At 35.9% G+C, this 16,610-nt stretch overlaps 4 protein-coding genes across 5 annotated transcripts; all 4 read left to right on the top strand.

Moving 5' to 3' along the window:
- The first annotated feature begins 1,729 nt into the window (after positions 1-1,729).
- On the top strand, positions 1,730-6,083 carry LOC111439200 (GTPase-activating protein GYP1-like). The gene is made up of 10 exons (XM_023076974.1): positions 1,730-1,964; positions 2,650-2,806; positions 2,884-3,058; positions 3,185-3,255; positions 4,227-4,364; positions 4,450-4,541; positions 4,674-4,945; positions 5,086-5,171; positions 5,302-5,403; positions 5,635-6,083. The coding sequence occupies exons 1-10, from the start codon at positions 1,855-1,857 to the stop codon at positions 5,794-5,796; spliced, it is 1,365 nt and encodes a 454-aa protein (XP_022932742.1). The 5' UTR covers positions 1,730-1,854; the 3' UTR covers positions 5,797-6,083.
- Positions 6,084-6,236: 153 nt separating this feature from the next.
- LOC111439202 lies at positions 6,237-6,903 on the top strand. Its single transcript, XM_023076977.1, has one exon. The coding sequence runs from the start codon at positions 6,297-6,299 to the stop codon at positions 6,807-6,809; it is 513 nt and encodes a 170-aa protein (XP_022932745.1). The 5' UTR covers positions 6,237-6,296; the 3' UTR covers positions 6,810-6,903.
- Positions 6,904-7,216: 313 nt separating this feature from the next.
- Positions 7,217-9,076, top strand: LOC111439203 (DNA-directed RNA polymerases II and V subunit 8A-like). Of its 2 annotated transcripts, none has more exons than XM_023076978.1 (5): positions 7,217-7,350; positions 7,714-7,802; positions 7,992-8,149; positions 8,346-8,437; positions 8,723-9,076. In XM_023076978.1, exons 2-5 carry the CDS (start codon positions 7,730-7,732, stop codon positions 8,832-8,834), a joined length of 435 nt encoding a protein of 144 aa, XP_022932746.1. In that variant the 5' UTR covers positions 7,217-7,350; positions 7,714-7,729; the 3' UTR covers positions 8,835-9,076. The 2 variants fall into 2 exon arrangements, with proteins under 2 accessions (XP_022932746.1, XP_022932747.1); XM_023076979.1 differs by having other exon boundaries at positions 7,220-7,350; positions 7,711-7,802.
- Positions 9,077-10,011: 935 nt separating this feature from the next.
- Positions 10,012-14,306, top strand: LOC111439207 (membrane-associated 30 kDa protein, chloroplastic-like). Its single transcript, XM_023076981.1, has 11 exons — positions 10,012-10,305; positions 11,037-11,158; positions 11,253-11,363; positions 11,619-11,683; positions 11,760-11,841; positions 12,063-12,137; positions 12,570-12,640; positions 12,736-12,818; positions 13,008-13,072; positions 13,470-13,544; positions 13,936-14,306. The coding sequence occupies exons 1-11, from the start codon at positions 10,050-10,052 to the stop codon at positions 14,044-14,046; spliced, it is 1,116 nt and encodes a 371-aa protein (XP_022932749.1). The 5' UTR covers positions 10,012-10,049; the 3' UTR covers positions 14,047-14,306.
- The last annotated feature ends 2,304 nt before the right edge of the window (positions 14,307-16,610 follow it).

Raw genomic sequence — 16,610 nt, 5'->3', positions numbered from 1 at the left:
AGCTCCTTGAGACATTGAACTTTCATTGTCACCATCTCAGAAGGTAATAAGCTCGTTTTATAATCATTCTCTTGATTATAAAAAAAAATTGTACTTACGGTCAAATCGTGTAGAGAGGTTGTCATCAAGTTTAATCTGATCCACAACCAAATAGAAAGAAAGAGATGACAAAATGTCAACCACATAACTAAACTAAATTTGAAACGAAATGCTTAATATAGAAGAGCTAAAGCATTATAAATAACTACAAATTTGAAGCGTTCTTAATCGAATCTCATCTTGTACTTTTTTTGTCGTTGATAATGGACATCTCGAAAGGAAGCATGCTCGTGTTTATTTGCATTCTCCTGATTAGTATCGACATGATCGAGATTAGCAATTCAGAAGCAAAAGAAACGAAATGTAGCCCGAAACATCCTGAAGAATGCAAAAAGGCAAAGCATGAAAAACCGCGAGGAGTTAGTATCAAAGAGGATATTATTAAAGATATCCATAAAAGGATAGCCAAAAAAGGAGCAAAGCGTCGTGATTGATATTAATCGTTTATTTTGAATATATATTCATTTGCTAAATTTACGTGTTTTTTTTTTTAATTAAATTTTCAAATAATAATGGAAAAAAAGTATTAAATTTACTCTTGTATCTCTTACGACATTGTCACGTTATTTACTCATCGCTTCTAAGAGTAGAGACTATCCTACAAACTAATACGAGTCATTTTACAAAAATTTTCAAGAGGTCGACTAACATATAACTGTTCTATGCAAAACATAATTGAGTTACTGAGAAAGAAGTGCATTTTATCTTTTAAGCATATCTTAGCTATCTTATATTTAGGATCACTCTCATTTGAATGTGGTTCCAGTTCATTCATCTACCTCAAAAACACTTCACCTATTCTCTCACCGTGTCCACGAGCCTTCCCATTTAGAGGGAAGAGAAGGCAAAAAAGTAGCGTTGAAGCAACGTGAACCAACTTCTATTACTCCACAAAAAAAAAAAAAAAAAATGATTTAGGTTTTTTTAAATACATGTCTACAGAAATAGTATTTATGAAGTTAATTTTTAAAAATGAAAACAAAAATTAAAATAAAAATAAAATTTACGTCAATAAACATAATAAAGAAAAATTAAAAATTTGATTGATTCAATTTTTATAATAGTATTTTCTTAAATTTTTAACAAAGGTAAAAATCGATAAGGGAATCAGTAACATATAGATTTACCTTGATGATTAACATCGAGATTTGAATTACTATACAATGACAGCTTAATCAATGACTATAATATACAAATCTAAACACAAGAAATATAAATAAACAAATTTGTGACATAAAAAAAAAATAATATTCTAACTTTCATTTTAATTTTTAAAATTTTTATTCTAATAATTTAAAAATTTTATATTTCATCGAGAAGTTGTTGTGACATGATTAAGATATCTTATTTATTTCATATCAAATTTTCTATGAACATTCTGATCCCTACGAATTCTCCACAAAGAATTTATGTTAGGTTCCTTGCAAAATTATATGGAGAATTACTAAGTCATGGTTCTCTGGATCTATATGATCAAATTTGATTAAATTGTCACAAAAAAAAACATAAATTTATTTATTTGAGTGGGAGCAGATGATTCAAACCTAAATTTTGATAAGGTAAAGGATGATGCTTGACTAAAAACATATCCAAGAAAATAGTATAAACTTGGTGTCCCAAACAAGGGAAAGATCGTAGTTGAAAATTTAGAAATTATTGTAAAATTTTCAATTTTACCAATAATTTGCGACCTCCGGTCGGGGGTTGAGGAAATATTAGGGGGGGGCAAACGGAGCATGATTCTGTTGAGCGAACATGAAGAACACTGGCATTAACACTCTCGGCGGCGAAGATCGACAAACAAAAGACAATACGATCTCAGGTCTCGATTCCCGATTCAATCAGACCCTCAGAAATGTTCAGGGGTAACAATCTCAATTCCCCCTAATTCTTGTTTCCAAATCTCTGATTTCCTTTCCTTTCCTTTCCTTCCCTTCCCTTCCCCTCTCTTTTCTGTCTCTCTTGCTTGAATCTTCATTCGATTTTGAAATCCAGTTGCCCAACTAAGATTTCGATCTCCAATTTCATAACGAATCGTTTTCTCGTATGCTATTTTTTTTCACATTTAATCGGTTAGCTCAATAATGTAAGCTTTTAATCTTCGGAGTATCTGTTAGATTATTGAGGAAATCTTCGTGGGCTCTGTAGATCTTTATATATGAGCTACGGCTTACATAGATGCGATCTGGCCTCCATGCCGTTTTACATTTGGATTCTGGGAAATGTGTGGGAGCACTGCAGATGGAAATTTAAATTGCTACTCATTTCCTGTTTGTTTAACTATAATGTTGGGGCTCTTAATCTAGGAACTTTAACAGCCTGCCCAACTCTTGACACTTGTAGCTGGATAATCTAAACCAGATATCGACTAGTCTGAATTTTGATATTGACAGAATTGGATAACTATCCTGTAACTTTCTAAATGCTTCAATTCCTCAAAAGTTACCTGGTGGAGTCTACCTTCTTATTCATTAAATGTTCTTAAGGCTGTCACAGTTGGTAGATGCCGCTAGTTGATCCCATAAATTCTTAATCACATCTCTGATGCAGGCTGCTGAAAGGCCGCAGTATTCCTGGAAAAGTATTGCTCACTAGAAGATCAGACGTGATCGACCCCTCGAGCGTATCAGAAAAATCATCAAATTATTCGAGGAGCTTGTCGCATAATGATATTGGTACAAGCAACCGCATTGCCAAATCTGAGGAGGTGAGACTGATCTGAAAATTTTCATGTTAGTTTGGATGTGAAGACACATTATAGTGAAACTCTCTCTTTCAATATAGGAAGATATTCAGATTATGAATAATAATACAATTGTTAGTAAGTCTAAATCTTCAACCTCCAACACCGAGGATCTTGCTAAAGAAGTCCAAAAGCCAATAATGGGTGCTAGAGCAACAGATTCTGCAAGGGTCCTGAAGTTCACAAAGTTGCTATCAGGAACAACAATCATATCAGGTATATATATGCGTATAGTTTTAAATAATCCTCCCCCATCATGAACTCAAAGATTCCTATGCACAGTCAAAACTTGGTAAAGGAACACTAATGCATTGGGGTGCTTATATTCATTTGACTATGTAGACAAGTTGCGTGAGCTAGCTTGGAGTGGTGTTCCGCCATATATGCGCCCAAATATATGGAGACTTCTTTTGGTAAGTTGGATCTGATACTCATAATTTCTGATTGCTTGATGGAAAGCAGGATTTCTTCTTCCTCCTTTTTCCCTCTTGTTTTTCCATGTGATAACTGGTATATGATGCTAATTGTTAATATATATGCATGTATATTTTCTGAAGAGGAAAATATTCCTTCTCAAAGAGCTCTTTTTCCTTCAAATTGATCATTCTGATTATAAATTCCAACAACAGAAGGCTTGTGCCAGTAACTATTTGGTATGGGTCTAGATCTCATATGACTAAGTTTTCTTGCGTGTGTGGCCAAGGGCTTGGATTGAATGTGATAGAGATGGGCCTCATGCCTCATTCATTTAACCATCTGACTAGCTCTACCCCATGCCCTTCCATCGGGTGGGGAACAGAGTGGGATGTTGAGTTGAACTCGAGGTAGGCTTGCTTCCTCAATGCTTGCATAGCTAAAAAAAATGAAAAATGACTCATAATGGAACGTTCTTCAACATATCTCCTAGAAAAGCTAGACTACATGTACCTCTTGACGACCATAAAACGGGACTGCGAGAAGGAACTATTCTTGTTTAGAATCCTCTAAAATCAAGCAAGGTTCTTAAAAATCGTCTTATGGGCAGTGTTTTAGGTGCATCTTGTTTAGATGCTGATTATGCATTTCTTTGGTCTAGCATTAGTGGATTTGCTCCTAGGATTATTTTTGTTCCTCCACTGAGCGCTTTGTTCTCCATTGTTTTATTTGGTTTCTTACATTTTTGTAGAGTTCTGTTCTTTTTTTGTTTGGTTGCTTGTGTTTTTCACTCTCTATGGCAGTTTGTTCTCTTAACATTTCAGTGAGTTATTATTATAAGTGAGCATTATTTATCAACGTCGATTGTTATCTAGCTTGCTTAGAAGGGCAATTTCACAGAGACTTCCCTAACTTGTCTGATACAATCCTTTAGCTGTTTGTCCAAAATTTAAAAATGCACTGACAACAGGGCTATGCACCACCTAATTCAGATAGAAAGGAGGGAGTTCTACGAAGAAAGAGGCTTGAATATCTTGACAGCGTTGCACAATTCTATGACATTCCTGATGCTGAACGGTCTGACGATGAGATAAACATGCTCCGCCAGGTAATAATGCCTGCGAGTCAGTGCTGAATTTTATAAATTGTCCTCTCTAGTTCTTCCAGTCCTTGAACCATGTGTTCCTTGTTAGATTGCTGTTGATTGCCCTAGAACCGTACCTGATGTTACTTTCTTTCAACAAGCACAAGTTCAGAAATCTTTGGAGCGTATTCTCTATACTTGGTAAGATATTTTTTTTTAATGAGAAACAAAGAACATTGGTAAAACTGTATCCTCTACCTTGCAATGTCACTAACTTGTACCAGAATCCATTTATTTATTTGTATCTCATTTACACAATTGTTTTCAATCCAGGGCTATTCGACATCCTGCGAGCGGATATGTTCAAGGAATAAATGATCTTGCTACTCCATTTTTAGTTGTCTTCTTGTCAGAATACTTAGAAGGTGGTGTTGAGAAATGGTCCATCTCTGATCTATCTCCTGACAAGATCACAAACATCGAGGCAGATTGCTACTGGTGTCTATCGAAATTACTTGATGGTATGCAAGATCATTATACGTTTGCCCAACCGGGAATTCAGCGGCTTGTATTTAAGTTGAAAGAACTGGTTAGGAGGATTGATGGTAATCTCTCTTTCTGGACTCGACTCTTTTGTAGAAGCCATGTGCTTGAATTTCCTTCAATTTATCTTCCTCACAGCCTAGAGAATCGGATACGACAAGCCATTTATTAACCAGTCTTGTATGCTTCTTAATTTGACCAGAACCTGTTTCAAGACACATGGAGGAGCAGGGTCTGGAGTTTCTTCAATTCGCTTTTCGGTGGTTCAACTGTCTTCTGATACGGGAGGTTTGCCAAGAACTCTGTATTCATAATGCTATAGCTTCTTCCAGTTACTTCTGTTGGAAATAGATTAAAACCAAATCACATTCTACAATTAAGATAATTCAATGTTGATGATATTGTTTTGTTCCATCAGATTCCTTTCCATCTTGTTACCCGGTTATGGGATACTTATCTTGCGGAAGGGGACTCGTTGCCAGATTTCCTTGTCTACATATTTGCCAGTTTTCTTTTGACGGTAAGGATATCAAATTTGTTTTGATAATCCAATTCTAGAATGGAACCTGAGGTAAATGGTCTGAATGGTTTTCATTACTGAAGCATCACAGTGTGTTCCAAAGATTCTGATGCCTCTGAGTAGCTCTTTGAAATGAAGGGCAATATCATATCATTTTCACCCACTTGAGTTTCTGTTCAAAGTATTTTGTGTAGATCTTGTTTCTGAATTAGCCTTTTCCCTTCGTTTCAGTGGTCTGAAGAGCTGCAGAAACTTGATTTCCAAGAACTGGTGATGTTTCTCCAGCATGTTCCAACTCAAAATTGGACCCATCAAGAACTTGAGATGGTGCTTTCAAGAGCATACATATGGCACAGTATGTTCAACAATTCACCCAGACACCTTGTTAGCTGAATGGGATTTGTTCTACTCACGCTTGGAAAGTTGACCTATTTTTCCCTCCTTTTCTCTTCTTTCTCCAATGGGGTTTCTGCTCTGCTGCTCTGCTGCTCTGCTTGTGTATGAAAACTCTTCAAATCTTCTGCCATGCATGTACCATCATCCCTCCCTTGTATCGTCTGTATTTCCCCAGCAATTATTTGTAGATTTCTGTATTTGGACAGAGCGAAGTAAAGTTAAACGTTTTTGTTCAGATATAAATGAAATTCTCTGTCAAAGAGTAGATGGTTGACTCATCTTCATCCTCACATACTCATCTTTTTTTAATGTTCAAAATTTTGTATGAATTTTTGCAATCATAAATGCAAAAAGATAACGACAAAATTTAAATGACTTTCAAACCATGTCGTAGACCAAGCTTAGATACTTCAAACGAATTCAAATATAAAAGGATTTACCTTTCTGATACTTTTCGGAATTGGCGGAGTGGTGGGTGGGAGAGAGGGAGAAGGATAATGGGAATATCGGCCTCAAAACGAGTCAGGAACTCACTGTCGAACTCGCCCGATTTCGACTCAGCCTGCGATTCCACTTTCTCCCACTGCCTTGACCTAACGCAGCACGCATACGCCGGCGTTTTCCCCTACCAACTCTGCACCGCCGCCGACCACCTCCACCGTCTCCTCACCACCGTCCGCCCTCATCCACTCATTGCCAAGTGGCTTCCCTCTCCCCCGACTCGGCAACAGGTCGACTCAGCCCTGCGAGCCGTCAATCGCGAGGACGCGGATCGTGAAGACGAAGAAACCCTAGGACCGATCCGCTTCAAGCGTTGGGCGATGGAGCTATTCGCAGAGGCTGTAGTGAAGAATGTCAGCAAAGAAGTGATGTTTCGAGTTCCGGTCGGAATTGCAGGAATCGCGGGAATCGGCGCCGTGACTCGGTCGGGAAAAGACCTAGTTGGGACTATGGTTGCAGTGTACGCGCTTGGCGTTGCGACTTCGATGTACCTTGGCTTGTCTGGATAGTAAACGGAGCGGTGGATGCTGTTTGTAAATTACTTGTTTTTGTTGAAGGCTAAATATGGAATAAAACTATGTCCTCCTTTTATTTTAGTTTTTATATATTTTTTAAATATTCAGAATTAACTTTTATATTATTTTAAATTGACATCAATTTTAAAATAACTATTTATTATTATTTAAAATAATTTGTAGTTAATTTCTATTAAACTTTCTAAAATAATAGTAATAAAGTTAAGGTTTTCAAATATTTAATTTTAGTTTATGTTTATTTTAATAAATTTTAAAATTAAAATTAGTTTTTAAACAGATAGTTTATTAGGACCGAACTATACTTATTTAAAATAATAGCAATTTATGGTTTGTAATTAAATGTATTTTGATTTAAAATGTTATAAAAATTGAAGTAAAATAGACGTATTTTAAAAATCATAATTTAGGGTTTTTATTGTTTCATATTCGTTCATTCCTCGGTCATCATCTCCCGTTTGTAAACCCTTTCTAAACCTTTGTAGCACTCGATTTCAAGTTGCAGACCTCAATTCAGGTATTTTGCTTAATTTCTCCTTGATCTTGCTTGAATATCTGTTCTTTAATTCCTTTTATTTACTATATCTCGATTAATTTCTTGACCACTACAAATGTCTTCTCCATTTCGCTATTAGATGCGAACCTGTGAAATCTCCAACCAAGCCCTAACTTAGTCGGCAGTCTCCTCTTTTGAATTTTGTTTTTCGCGAATCTAATGCTTTCAGTTGCTAACTTAACGCATTGTTTTCTGTTTGTTTTCTTTGTTCTTTGCTGATTTTGTTTTGTTATTTGATGGGCATACTCTTATTATAACTCTGTTTGTTAACTTCCATTATCTCCCTGTTAACTTTTCTGGGTTGCATTAACCTTTGGGAAGCAGTGTTGCTGTTGTAAGGATGGTTGAGCTTCTCTTTGATGATATCTTTAAGATCGAGCGATTAAACCCAGATGGCAAAAAGTTTGATAAAGGTGCGTTTTTTTTGTAAAATAGTTGCTCACCCTTTTGCATGCAGATTCTTCTTTTACCTCTTTGATGTGCATAGAAGTTGTGGAGTTTTCATTTCCCCTAGGTTGTCATCCGGAATAGTATAAATGTTCTAAGAACTTTTCAACACAGTTAGGCAAATGACATTGGTGTTTTCACAATCTGTCCAACAGTTACTCGAATCGAGGCAAAGAGCGAGAAGTTTGACATGTTCATGCATCTGGACATTAATACAGAAATATACAACTTGAAAGAAGGTGAGAAGTTTTCAATGGCGCTGGCTCCAACTCTGAATCTTGATGGAACCCCTGACACAGGCTATTTTCTTCAGGTAACTTGTTCTTCCAGTGATTTATAGTCTGTAACAGGAAACTTTCAATCAATTAGGGAATATTGGGTTTCCATAGTTTCTGCATGTCTATTCATTGTCATGACTGGTTTGGTTGTTGTCTGACGACTATATTTGTGTCTTCCTCTGTTCAATTATTAGTTTGGTCTGAGGCTTGAATTGTTATTCTGTGTTACAGGGCAATAGGAAGTCGCTTGCTGACAGATATGAATATGTCATGCACGGGAAGCTGTTTAGAATATCAGAAAGTTCTGGGCATGGCGGTAAAGCGTACGTGTTATAACTTCTCTAAACAATTTTGTTCTCAAATACTACAATTCTATTGCATAAGCCATGAACGAAGCAAGAGCTTGACGTTCCATCACTTATATTTTATCTATGTTTGAGCAAGAATGTGTCATAGAGCATCTTCTCCTGTCTGTAATGGCTACCATGAATGGCTATTATGGTGATAAATCCATTTTAGTTTCTTTTTATGAACAGTTTACGAACGTAGATGATACATATTTTCCGGTTGAATTTTTATCTTGAATGGAGTATTTCATCTGAATCCAGGGAAATAGATGCTTCTTTTGGTGGGCTCCTGATGATGCTGAAGGGTGATCCCTCACATTGCAGCAAGTTTGAACTTGACCAGAGGCTGTTTCTTCTCATCAGGAAGGTGTGAAGCCCTGTCATTTGAATTGAACTCTGATGACTTTTACTATGAATGCTCCCGACATTGCCTGTCTCTCTAGAACATATAAGAACTGCGAACGTGTAGAAATCTATGTATTCTGAGCGTTGAATTGAGATCTGTATTTGATGAAAGATTAGGCGTGTGATCTTATCTTTTGAACGTTTTGATCATCGCTTCGATCTTGCCAATAATGTCATGAACCATGATCACAATATCACTCTCGTTTTCCATGCCTTTTGGTAGTTGAATTATCATAATCGAGTTCTTATTACACGCCTGAGGGAGAGCTAGGGATGGTCATTGTTGTGGTGCCTTCTTGAGGTTCGTGTGAACGGCTAGTAGCACAAAGGTTTTTTATTTCAAAGAGAGAACTAAGAAAGATAGGGATCAAGCATGGTAGTTGTTTTGAGAAAGTTGTGTAGGTTGTTGAGTTGGGTCAGTTGATATCAACTCAGGCTTTGCTTTCAGCATGACGATACAATGAATTTGATATCAAATAACATCTTGAGCTATGCTCGAATTGTAGCTCAAATTGATCCCGTTTTAAATTCTTACTTGAGATTTATTTATTTGTTTGCTTTTTTTTTTTGCCCAAAAAAAGATGTCTTCTCATTTCTATTCTTAGCCTGATCTTCTGGCATGTTTTACATTTACTTTTGTATGCATACTCATATATGCCATCATATATCATATATTCTTGTGCTATCTTACGCTGCTCATTAAGTTTCTTTCTAACATCTTTTGGCAATGTCGAAAAAATTTATGACGAATCCACTGGCAGAGAACATCATGGATGAACGTAAAAAAATTGTGGGTCAAGGTAAGAAAAAAAAAAAGAAAAAATTGAAGCTCGATCTGAACACAAATCCAAGTCCAGTTGGTCCAATATATTATTTGAACGTTTATGACTGAGCCTTAGGTTTGGTTAATTATATAAACATTTAGGGCCGAATTAGTTTTGGTTGGCCGATTGAATTAGCTCCACAATATCAATTACTTAACTACGATTTTAGAGAAATTAATTTTTAAAATTAAAAAATATATTGAATGTCCGTTTTTATTGAATTTAATTTAAAATTATGGTATTTTATGACTTATATCTGATAATTATTAATATTATAAAATTTCATTTAAATTTTGATTAATTGCACTTCAAATCGAGCTGGGATTGAATTATTGGAATTGGGCAGGCTTGGCCGGTTGATGAGGCTGAGGTGGAACACAAGCGATCCCCTGTTATCTTCAATCTATCTCAACTCAACACAATTTCACCATTCCGATTCTTTTCTGCAACGTTTTTGCTTGGGTGTTCGATCATTCATGGCTGCCCAAACCCACGTCTTTACCGGATTAGCTTTGGCTTCAACTCCTTCTTCTTCATCTCAACCCTCTTCATCCAAGCCTTCCACCCTCTGTGTTGCCGCGAAGCCCTTGAGCACGTCCTTCCTTAATGGCGGAGGTACGTTTCCCTTGCTCTTAGCTTACCGTTCTCCTTTTGTTGATTTTAATGGCGGAGGTGTGATCCCTTCCTAAGTTTCATGTTTCTCTATGAGCATCGGTGACACGGTCATTTTATAATTATTCCTTAGGGCATATTTTACTTCATTGGTACACATTCCTTTAGCGGGGTTCCCTTTTTCGGATGCCTACGCATACTTCCTTTCTTTTTTTCTAGACTTAGGTTTCTTAAAAACCTGTAATATTTAGTGGAAATGCTGGCCAGCTTGACCGCTTTGTGTCCATCAATTTGAGATTGGGATTACCTCCTGGCGTAGGCTTCTTACAACATTAATCTAGGATCAATGAGCTGATTGGCTAACATGAGGCAACATTGTGCTGTCTTATAATGAGTTAGGGGAACTTCTAGCTGGATATAGTTGATATAAGCAACTAATTTACTTAGAACTCAAATTAGAAGGCTTTTGATCACTTTAGAAACCAATTTCAAACCTCATGGTCCAACTAGAAATTGAACTCAATCCTCGGAGACTAAACAAAGCACTTAGAAACTTCAAGGATCAAGTAGAAATGGAAGTGTTAGTTTTGACAACCTAGGATCAAATAGAAACTAAGTTCAAATATCAGGAACCAAAAGTATATTCTACCTTAAAATATGAATCAAATTCCACTTAACTTTGTAATAGTTGTGTGCTTAATTACTCTAACAGGAAATCATAATTTTCCCTGCAGGGCACACCTTACAAATTACATGGATGAAGTCTTTACATTTTAATCGATCCCATGGTGGCAGACGTGGAGGTGCTCTTGGTGCTCACATGAACCTTTTTGATCGTTTTGCAAGGGTTGTTAAGGTAGTACTTTCAATTGTTTCATCAATTCGTTTAGTAATCTTTGGAATTCACGGATTTTGAGGATAACCATGACGCTTGCTTTCTCATGAGATAGTCGTATGCTAATGCACTTATAAGTTCGTTTGAGGATCCGGAGAAAATTCTGGAGCAGACAGTGCTTGAAATGAATGATGACTTGACAAAGATGCGTCAAGCCACTGCACAGGTAAGTTTCAGAACCTTGTATTTATCATTTTTCTCTACTTGCTTTACCTTTGGCATTGCTCTTTGCTTCTTAGCCCGTAATGCTGTGTCTGCACTTTCAACTTTCCTTTAAAAATTATTCATATTTCAAAGGGAATTAGAAGATGCATGTTATTAGGAAAATTGTACAAGGAAGCAAAATAATGAGGCATCTATTTCATTTTTGACATGCATACTTAACCAATTAAAATTATGAAATGGACTTTTATTCTTGAAGGTACTAGCTTCTCAAAAGCGCTTGGAAAACAAGTATAAATCTGCACAGCAAGCTGCTGATGATTGGTAAAAATCTAGAACCATTCTCCATTTTCTTTGTGAAGTGATAGGTATACACCTTTCATTTCTAGTTTTAATATAGGTATCGAAAGGCGCAATTTGCTCTTCAAAAGGGAGATGATGATCTTGCTCGGGAAGCTTTAAAGAGGCGCAAATCATATGCTGTAAGTTAGAACAGATTAGTTGACAGATCCCATTCCTATATTTCATGATAAACAGGAATGGTATTTACCAATTTGAAGAAACCTCTTAAATTCTTTTGTCCAATATGGAACTATTTCATGTTACTTTTTCTCCTAGAAGCAATTTTAAAATTGAAATTTTAATTCTGTTTGGCAAGATTTATGATTTATTCTGACCGATGATCACTGTGTTCTACCGTCAGGATAACGCAAATGCTTTGAAAGCTCAACTTGATCAGCAGAAGAATGTTGTGGAAAATCTTGTTTCTAATACTCGGGTATGAAGTTCTAATGTATTTTCCGTTGACCATCACATGAAACATTTTAAATTATATTTTGTTAAATTCTTTTAAGGATACAGCCCAGATTCCCTTGCATTACATTCGTTGGCCATGTAAAAATATTAACCGTAAGGGTAAACGAGTATGAGGAAATCCATCTTCCTGTTGGAGCTATGAAAGAATGCTGTAAAGAACAGTTAATGTTATTTCTGTAGTCTATAGATATTGAGAAGATTTAGTATTCTTCCTTTTGTTGAGATAATGCAGATCCCTATTACATTCCTAGTGTAGCTAGAATTGGAAACTGGTAGAGACAAGTTTTCATATAATATATGCTCGAACATTAGTATGATTCTAACTTTAAGCTTTTAAAACAAGGATAATTAAGCCTATAGAATTCAATTTTACCATTGAATCTTTTCTTTGTAGCTTTTAGAGAGCAAGATACAAGAGGCGAGGTCAAAGAAAGACACACTGAAAGCGCGTGCTCAGTCTGCAAAGTTTGTGATTTAGTCAGATTGTTAAAAATCTCTTTTTTCTCGAGTATCTTCCTTTACTGTTGATGATTGCTGATACCACCTTTCCATGGATTTAGGACTGCAACCAAAGTAAGTGAAATGTTGGGGAATGTTAACACAAGCAGTGCTCTTTCTGCTTTTGAGAAGATGGAGGAGAAAGGTAAGGAAGTGAAATATTTTAGTCAAGCATAGGCTTTCTTATCATCTAACATTACTTTATTTAAATATATTTTCGTTGTAGTTTTTTTGTACTGTTGAGATTCTTGTCTATATGTTACTTATGGATAGATGATCTCCTTCTTGGCTTCTTCCTCGTTATGTATGATTATCTTCCTCAAAATCTTGGTAGTTTTGGCAATGGAGTCTCAAGCAGAAGCTCTTGGACAGTTAACTGCTGATGATCTTGAAGGAAAGGTAACAGTTCTCTGCTTTCCCTCCAAATCTAATTTGTGTTTGATTTTATTACTGGTCTACTGAGCTTAAATTCAGAAACTAGAAAGTATCATTTCTCTTACCTGTCCCTTTTTAAGATTTCTGTAAAAGCTTCTTGAGTCTGAGTAAATCCTTCAAGAAGCTTATGAGGGATTTCCTTTATGAAGGAATGAGGAGAAAGGGTAGCATTTAGACGAGTGGGAGGCGGTAATTGTTTCGTATTTTGTAATACCGCAAGTGTACGTGCCAAGTTTTAATATAGTGATAAGAGTGTTCGAGTATCGTCCTCAAGAGTTTCCAATTGATACGTACATTTTAAAACATATGTCGCTGCACAGCTCTGTTTTATTTTGGCTTTCAGCTATTTCCTATATTGTAGTTTGCTCTGCTGGAGGGCTCATCAGTTGACGACGAGCTAGCGGACTTGAAGAGAGAGTTATCTGGAAGCTCAAAGGTAAAATCATATTCCACTCTTTATATATAAGTTTATATCTGACCGTGGCTCGATCTTCTAAGAATGAAACCTAGAATAGGAACCCAATGGAAGCCTCGACTTTCGTAGATAAACTATATAACAAGATCGCCTTCCTCGAAAGTTTTCTTTCATTGATGCTTCTCTGCGCAGCTTCCTTATACTTAAAGTTTGATTTCTCCAAATGATCTTGAACTTCTTTATGGAGTAAGACAATCTTCTCAGCCATTTCACTAGCTTCCTGACTCAAATCAATAGCAAAAAGAAGATTAGCTTATTCCGCATCTAAATGGGAAAGTTTAGTATGTATGTACAATTTCAAACATTCCTTCAGTATTTGAACCTAACAACGGGATCCTCTCTATTTCTACAGAAAGGAGAACTTCCACCAGGAAGAACTGTTTCTGGCAGCGCATTGCCAGTTCGTGATGCCGAGATCGAGTCGGAACTCAATCTACTGAGGCAAAAGGCAAGAGAATTGTAGAGATGCCAAATCAGTAGAACTATAAATGTCCAAATTTTCATGCTAGTAACTGGCATCATTTCACATTAGAAGTACAGTGTACAGGAAGAAAAAGGTTCCAAACAGATCAACTTTGTATTGCTAAACGCCTACATGAGAGAGTACTTTTTGGATTGAGGTGCAATGGGTTATATATTGATGAATCTGTGGGGATCAAATGTTGTTTGTAAGTTAAATTGCACACAACTTTCTGAACATTGATCAAGTAACTTCTATTTGTATTGGGTTCTTAAGTCAACAAATTATTTCAAACCACAATAAACCCGATCCTAATTTTCTAAAAACTATATTATGAATAGAGGAATGTACGGTGTTTGACTTTGTGTGTTATATAATCACTAGGACCGTGGTCCAATCAGAAATTTCAAGGAATATGGAAAATTCAAATTCAAATTCTAAAAAACAAAGCCAGAATTTTAGGGGTCAAATTCTTGTATTGGGTAGCTACAAACTCATCCAATTTTGTAGTCAAACTTTTGCATACAATGAGAAAAAATAGAAAATTAAGATGAGAAAAAAAGGAGTCAGTCAATTCAAATATTCAAACATGTAATTAAATTCAAACATGTTTCCCATCTAAAATCTCAAAAACGCCTTTTCTTTTCTTTCTTTTTATATATTATGGTTTTAAACATTCAAACTATATTTTTCAAAGGGGAAAAAATGAAATCAAAAGGCATAAATTTAAAGAATCCCCACAAAGAATTGTAAGGCTTGACCCATATAAATCTTTTACATAGTTTAAAGGAATATTATTTGATATCCCTACCAAGAATTTCAACAAATATAATAACTAATTAACAAATTTAAGATTAAAAAAATGTCTAATACAATTTTGATTTAACATCTCATAAACGTCAAACATGAACGGAGTGAATTAAATGGGTTTTAAATCTTCCTCAACCCTACGAATTAAACTTGGGATGGGCATAAGCCTATGTTTTTTTTTGGACGGTATAATTTAAACCTCTAATTTTTTTTTTTTTAATCAAGAATACATCTATATTAGTTGAGCTATGCCTAACCATCAAAGGTCCAATTAAAAAGTTTTAAAAAAATTCTGAACGTAACAAGTTCAACTGTCTAATTAACATAATTTACCATTGACTGGGCACTAACTTTATTTGATAGTTTATTCAATCACCAACCAGAATTCAGTGGTTGACCATAAGAAAAAGCTTCATATAATAATAACGATGACAATCCTCCTTTTGGTTTGACAAAACTACCAAAGTCACCCCACGCAACACAACACTACACTACACAACAAAACAGAACATAAAAGCCATTGATTCACACATCAACATTCCACAGATTCACACACAAACAGCATAAACTTTACACATTGATCAACACATAAACAGCATCAACATTCAACAATAAGTAGCAGTTCTGTAACTTGAATCATCAAGTAAGAAGAAGAAAGTACCTGGAAATAGCCGATAGTCAATACACGAGCTTGAAGATCAATTGCAGAGTAAAACGCCATAGCAAGAACAACACCAGGTAAATGTCTTTACTCCTTGGTCAACACGTAAACTACTCTCTCTAACATCTCTTTTCCCACCAACAATGCCCATTCAAACACCAACCCTCCCACCTATTTCCATTTCCATTTCAATTTTCACCTATAAATATTTCAACTTCTCCAAACAAAATCATCAAACAACCACATATCAACTTCAATTTCTCTCACACATATCATCAAACACCTTCCCTTCATCTCACTATCCACTTCTTTGAACTAAAACTTCTCTCAGACAAATCGTCGAACACCTTACCTTCATTCCAGATCCGACTTCAAGTCAAAGACCCCCAAAATGAATTTCGGAAAATTGGGTGTTGTTTTAATGATCCTCGTTGTCGCTGTGGCGTTTCTGAGCAACAGTCCCGCCGTTGACGCCGCCAGAATAGTGCCCGGAGACTTTGCGAGCGCCAATCACTTGGAGATGTACCCGTCGGCGTACGAGCATGCGAAGAATACGGTGTCGTGTTGGCTCGGCCGCTTGTCGTCCGGCCCCAGCCCCAAAGGTCCCGGCCACTGATTTCTCCGCAGCCAACCGGCCGTCGTTCGCCGTACCAGCGCTTTGCTGAAGCCCATCTTCCTTTTCTCCCTCTGTTCGTTTTTTCAATTCATTTGATGTATTTATTTTATTATTTATAGTTAAGTGTCAAAAGACCAAAATGGTCAAAGGTTCTTTTATTTTAGCGACATTTAAGTATGAGAAATTCGGATATTTACGTCTTTAGATCTGAATTTTTCTATTTATTTGCAATGATATGATATTAATGAAAATTAAAAGAAGACAAATATAATAAATTTGAAATAGGAATTTTATTTATTATTTGTCCGCTATTTTATTATGATTCATGTCTAACACGTTAATATATTGATACATGAGAAATTGCTTAATGTAAGTGTATGAATTAAATTTTAATACAGTGAACGTATATTAAAATTTCGTCTTTTAAATTGATGTTCTAACTCACTTAAATACCACAAAAAATTTAAACCCGTCAAATTA

The sequence above is a fragment of the Cucurbita moschata genome, unplaced genomic scaffold (assembly GCF_002738365.1).
Source record: "Cucurbita moschata cultivar Rifu unplaced genomic scaffold, Cmos_1.0 Cmo_Scf00086, whole genome shotgun sequence".
NCBI lineage: Eukaryota > Viridiplantae > Streptophyta > Magnoliopsida > Cucurbitales > Cucurbitaceae > Cucurbita > Cucurbita moschata.
The sequence above is the reverse complement of the archived record's forward strand: the minus strand, read 5'-3'. Positions and strand labels throughout refer to the sequence as shown.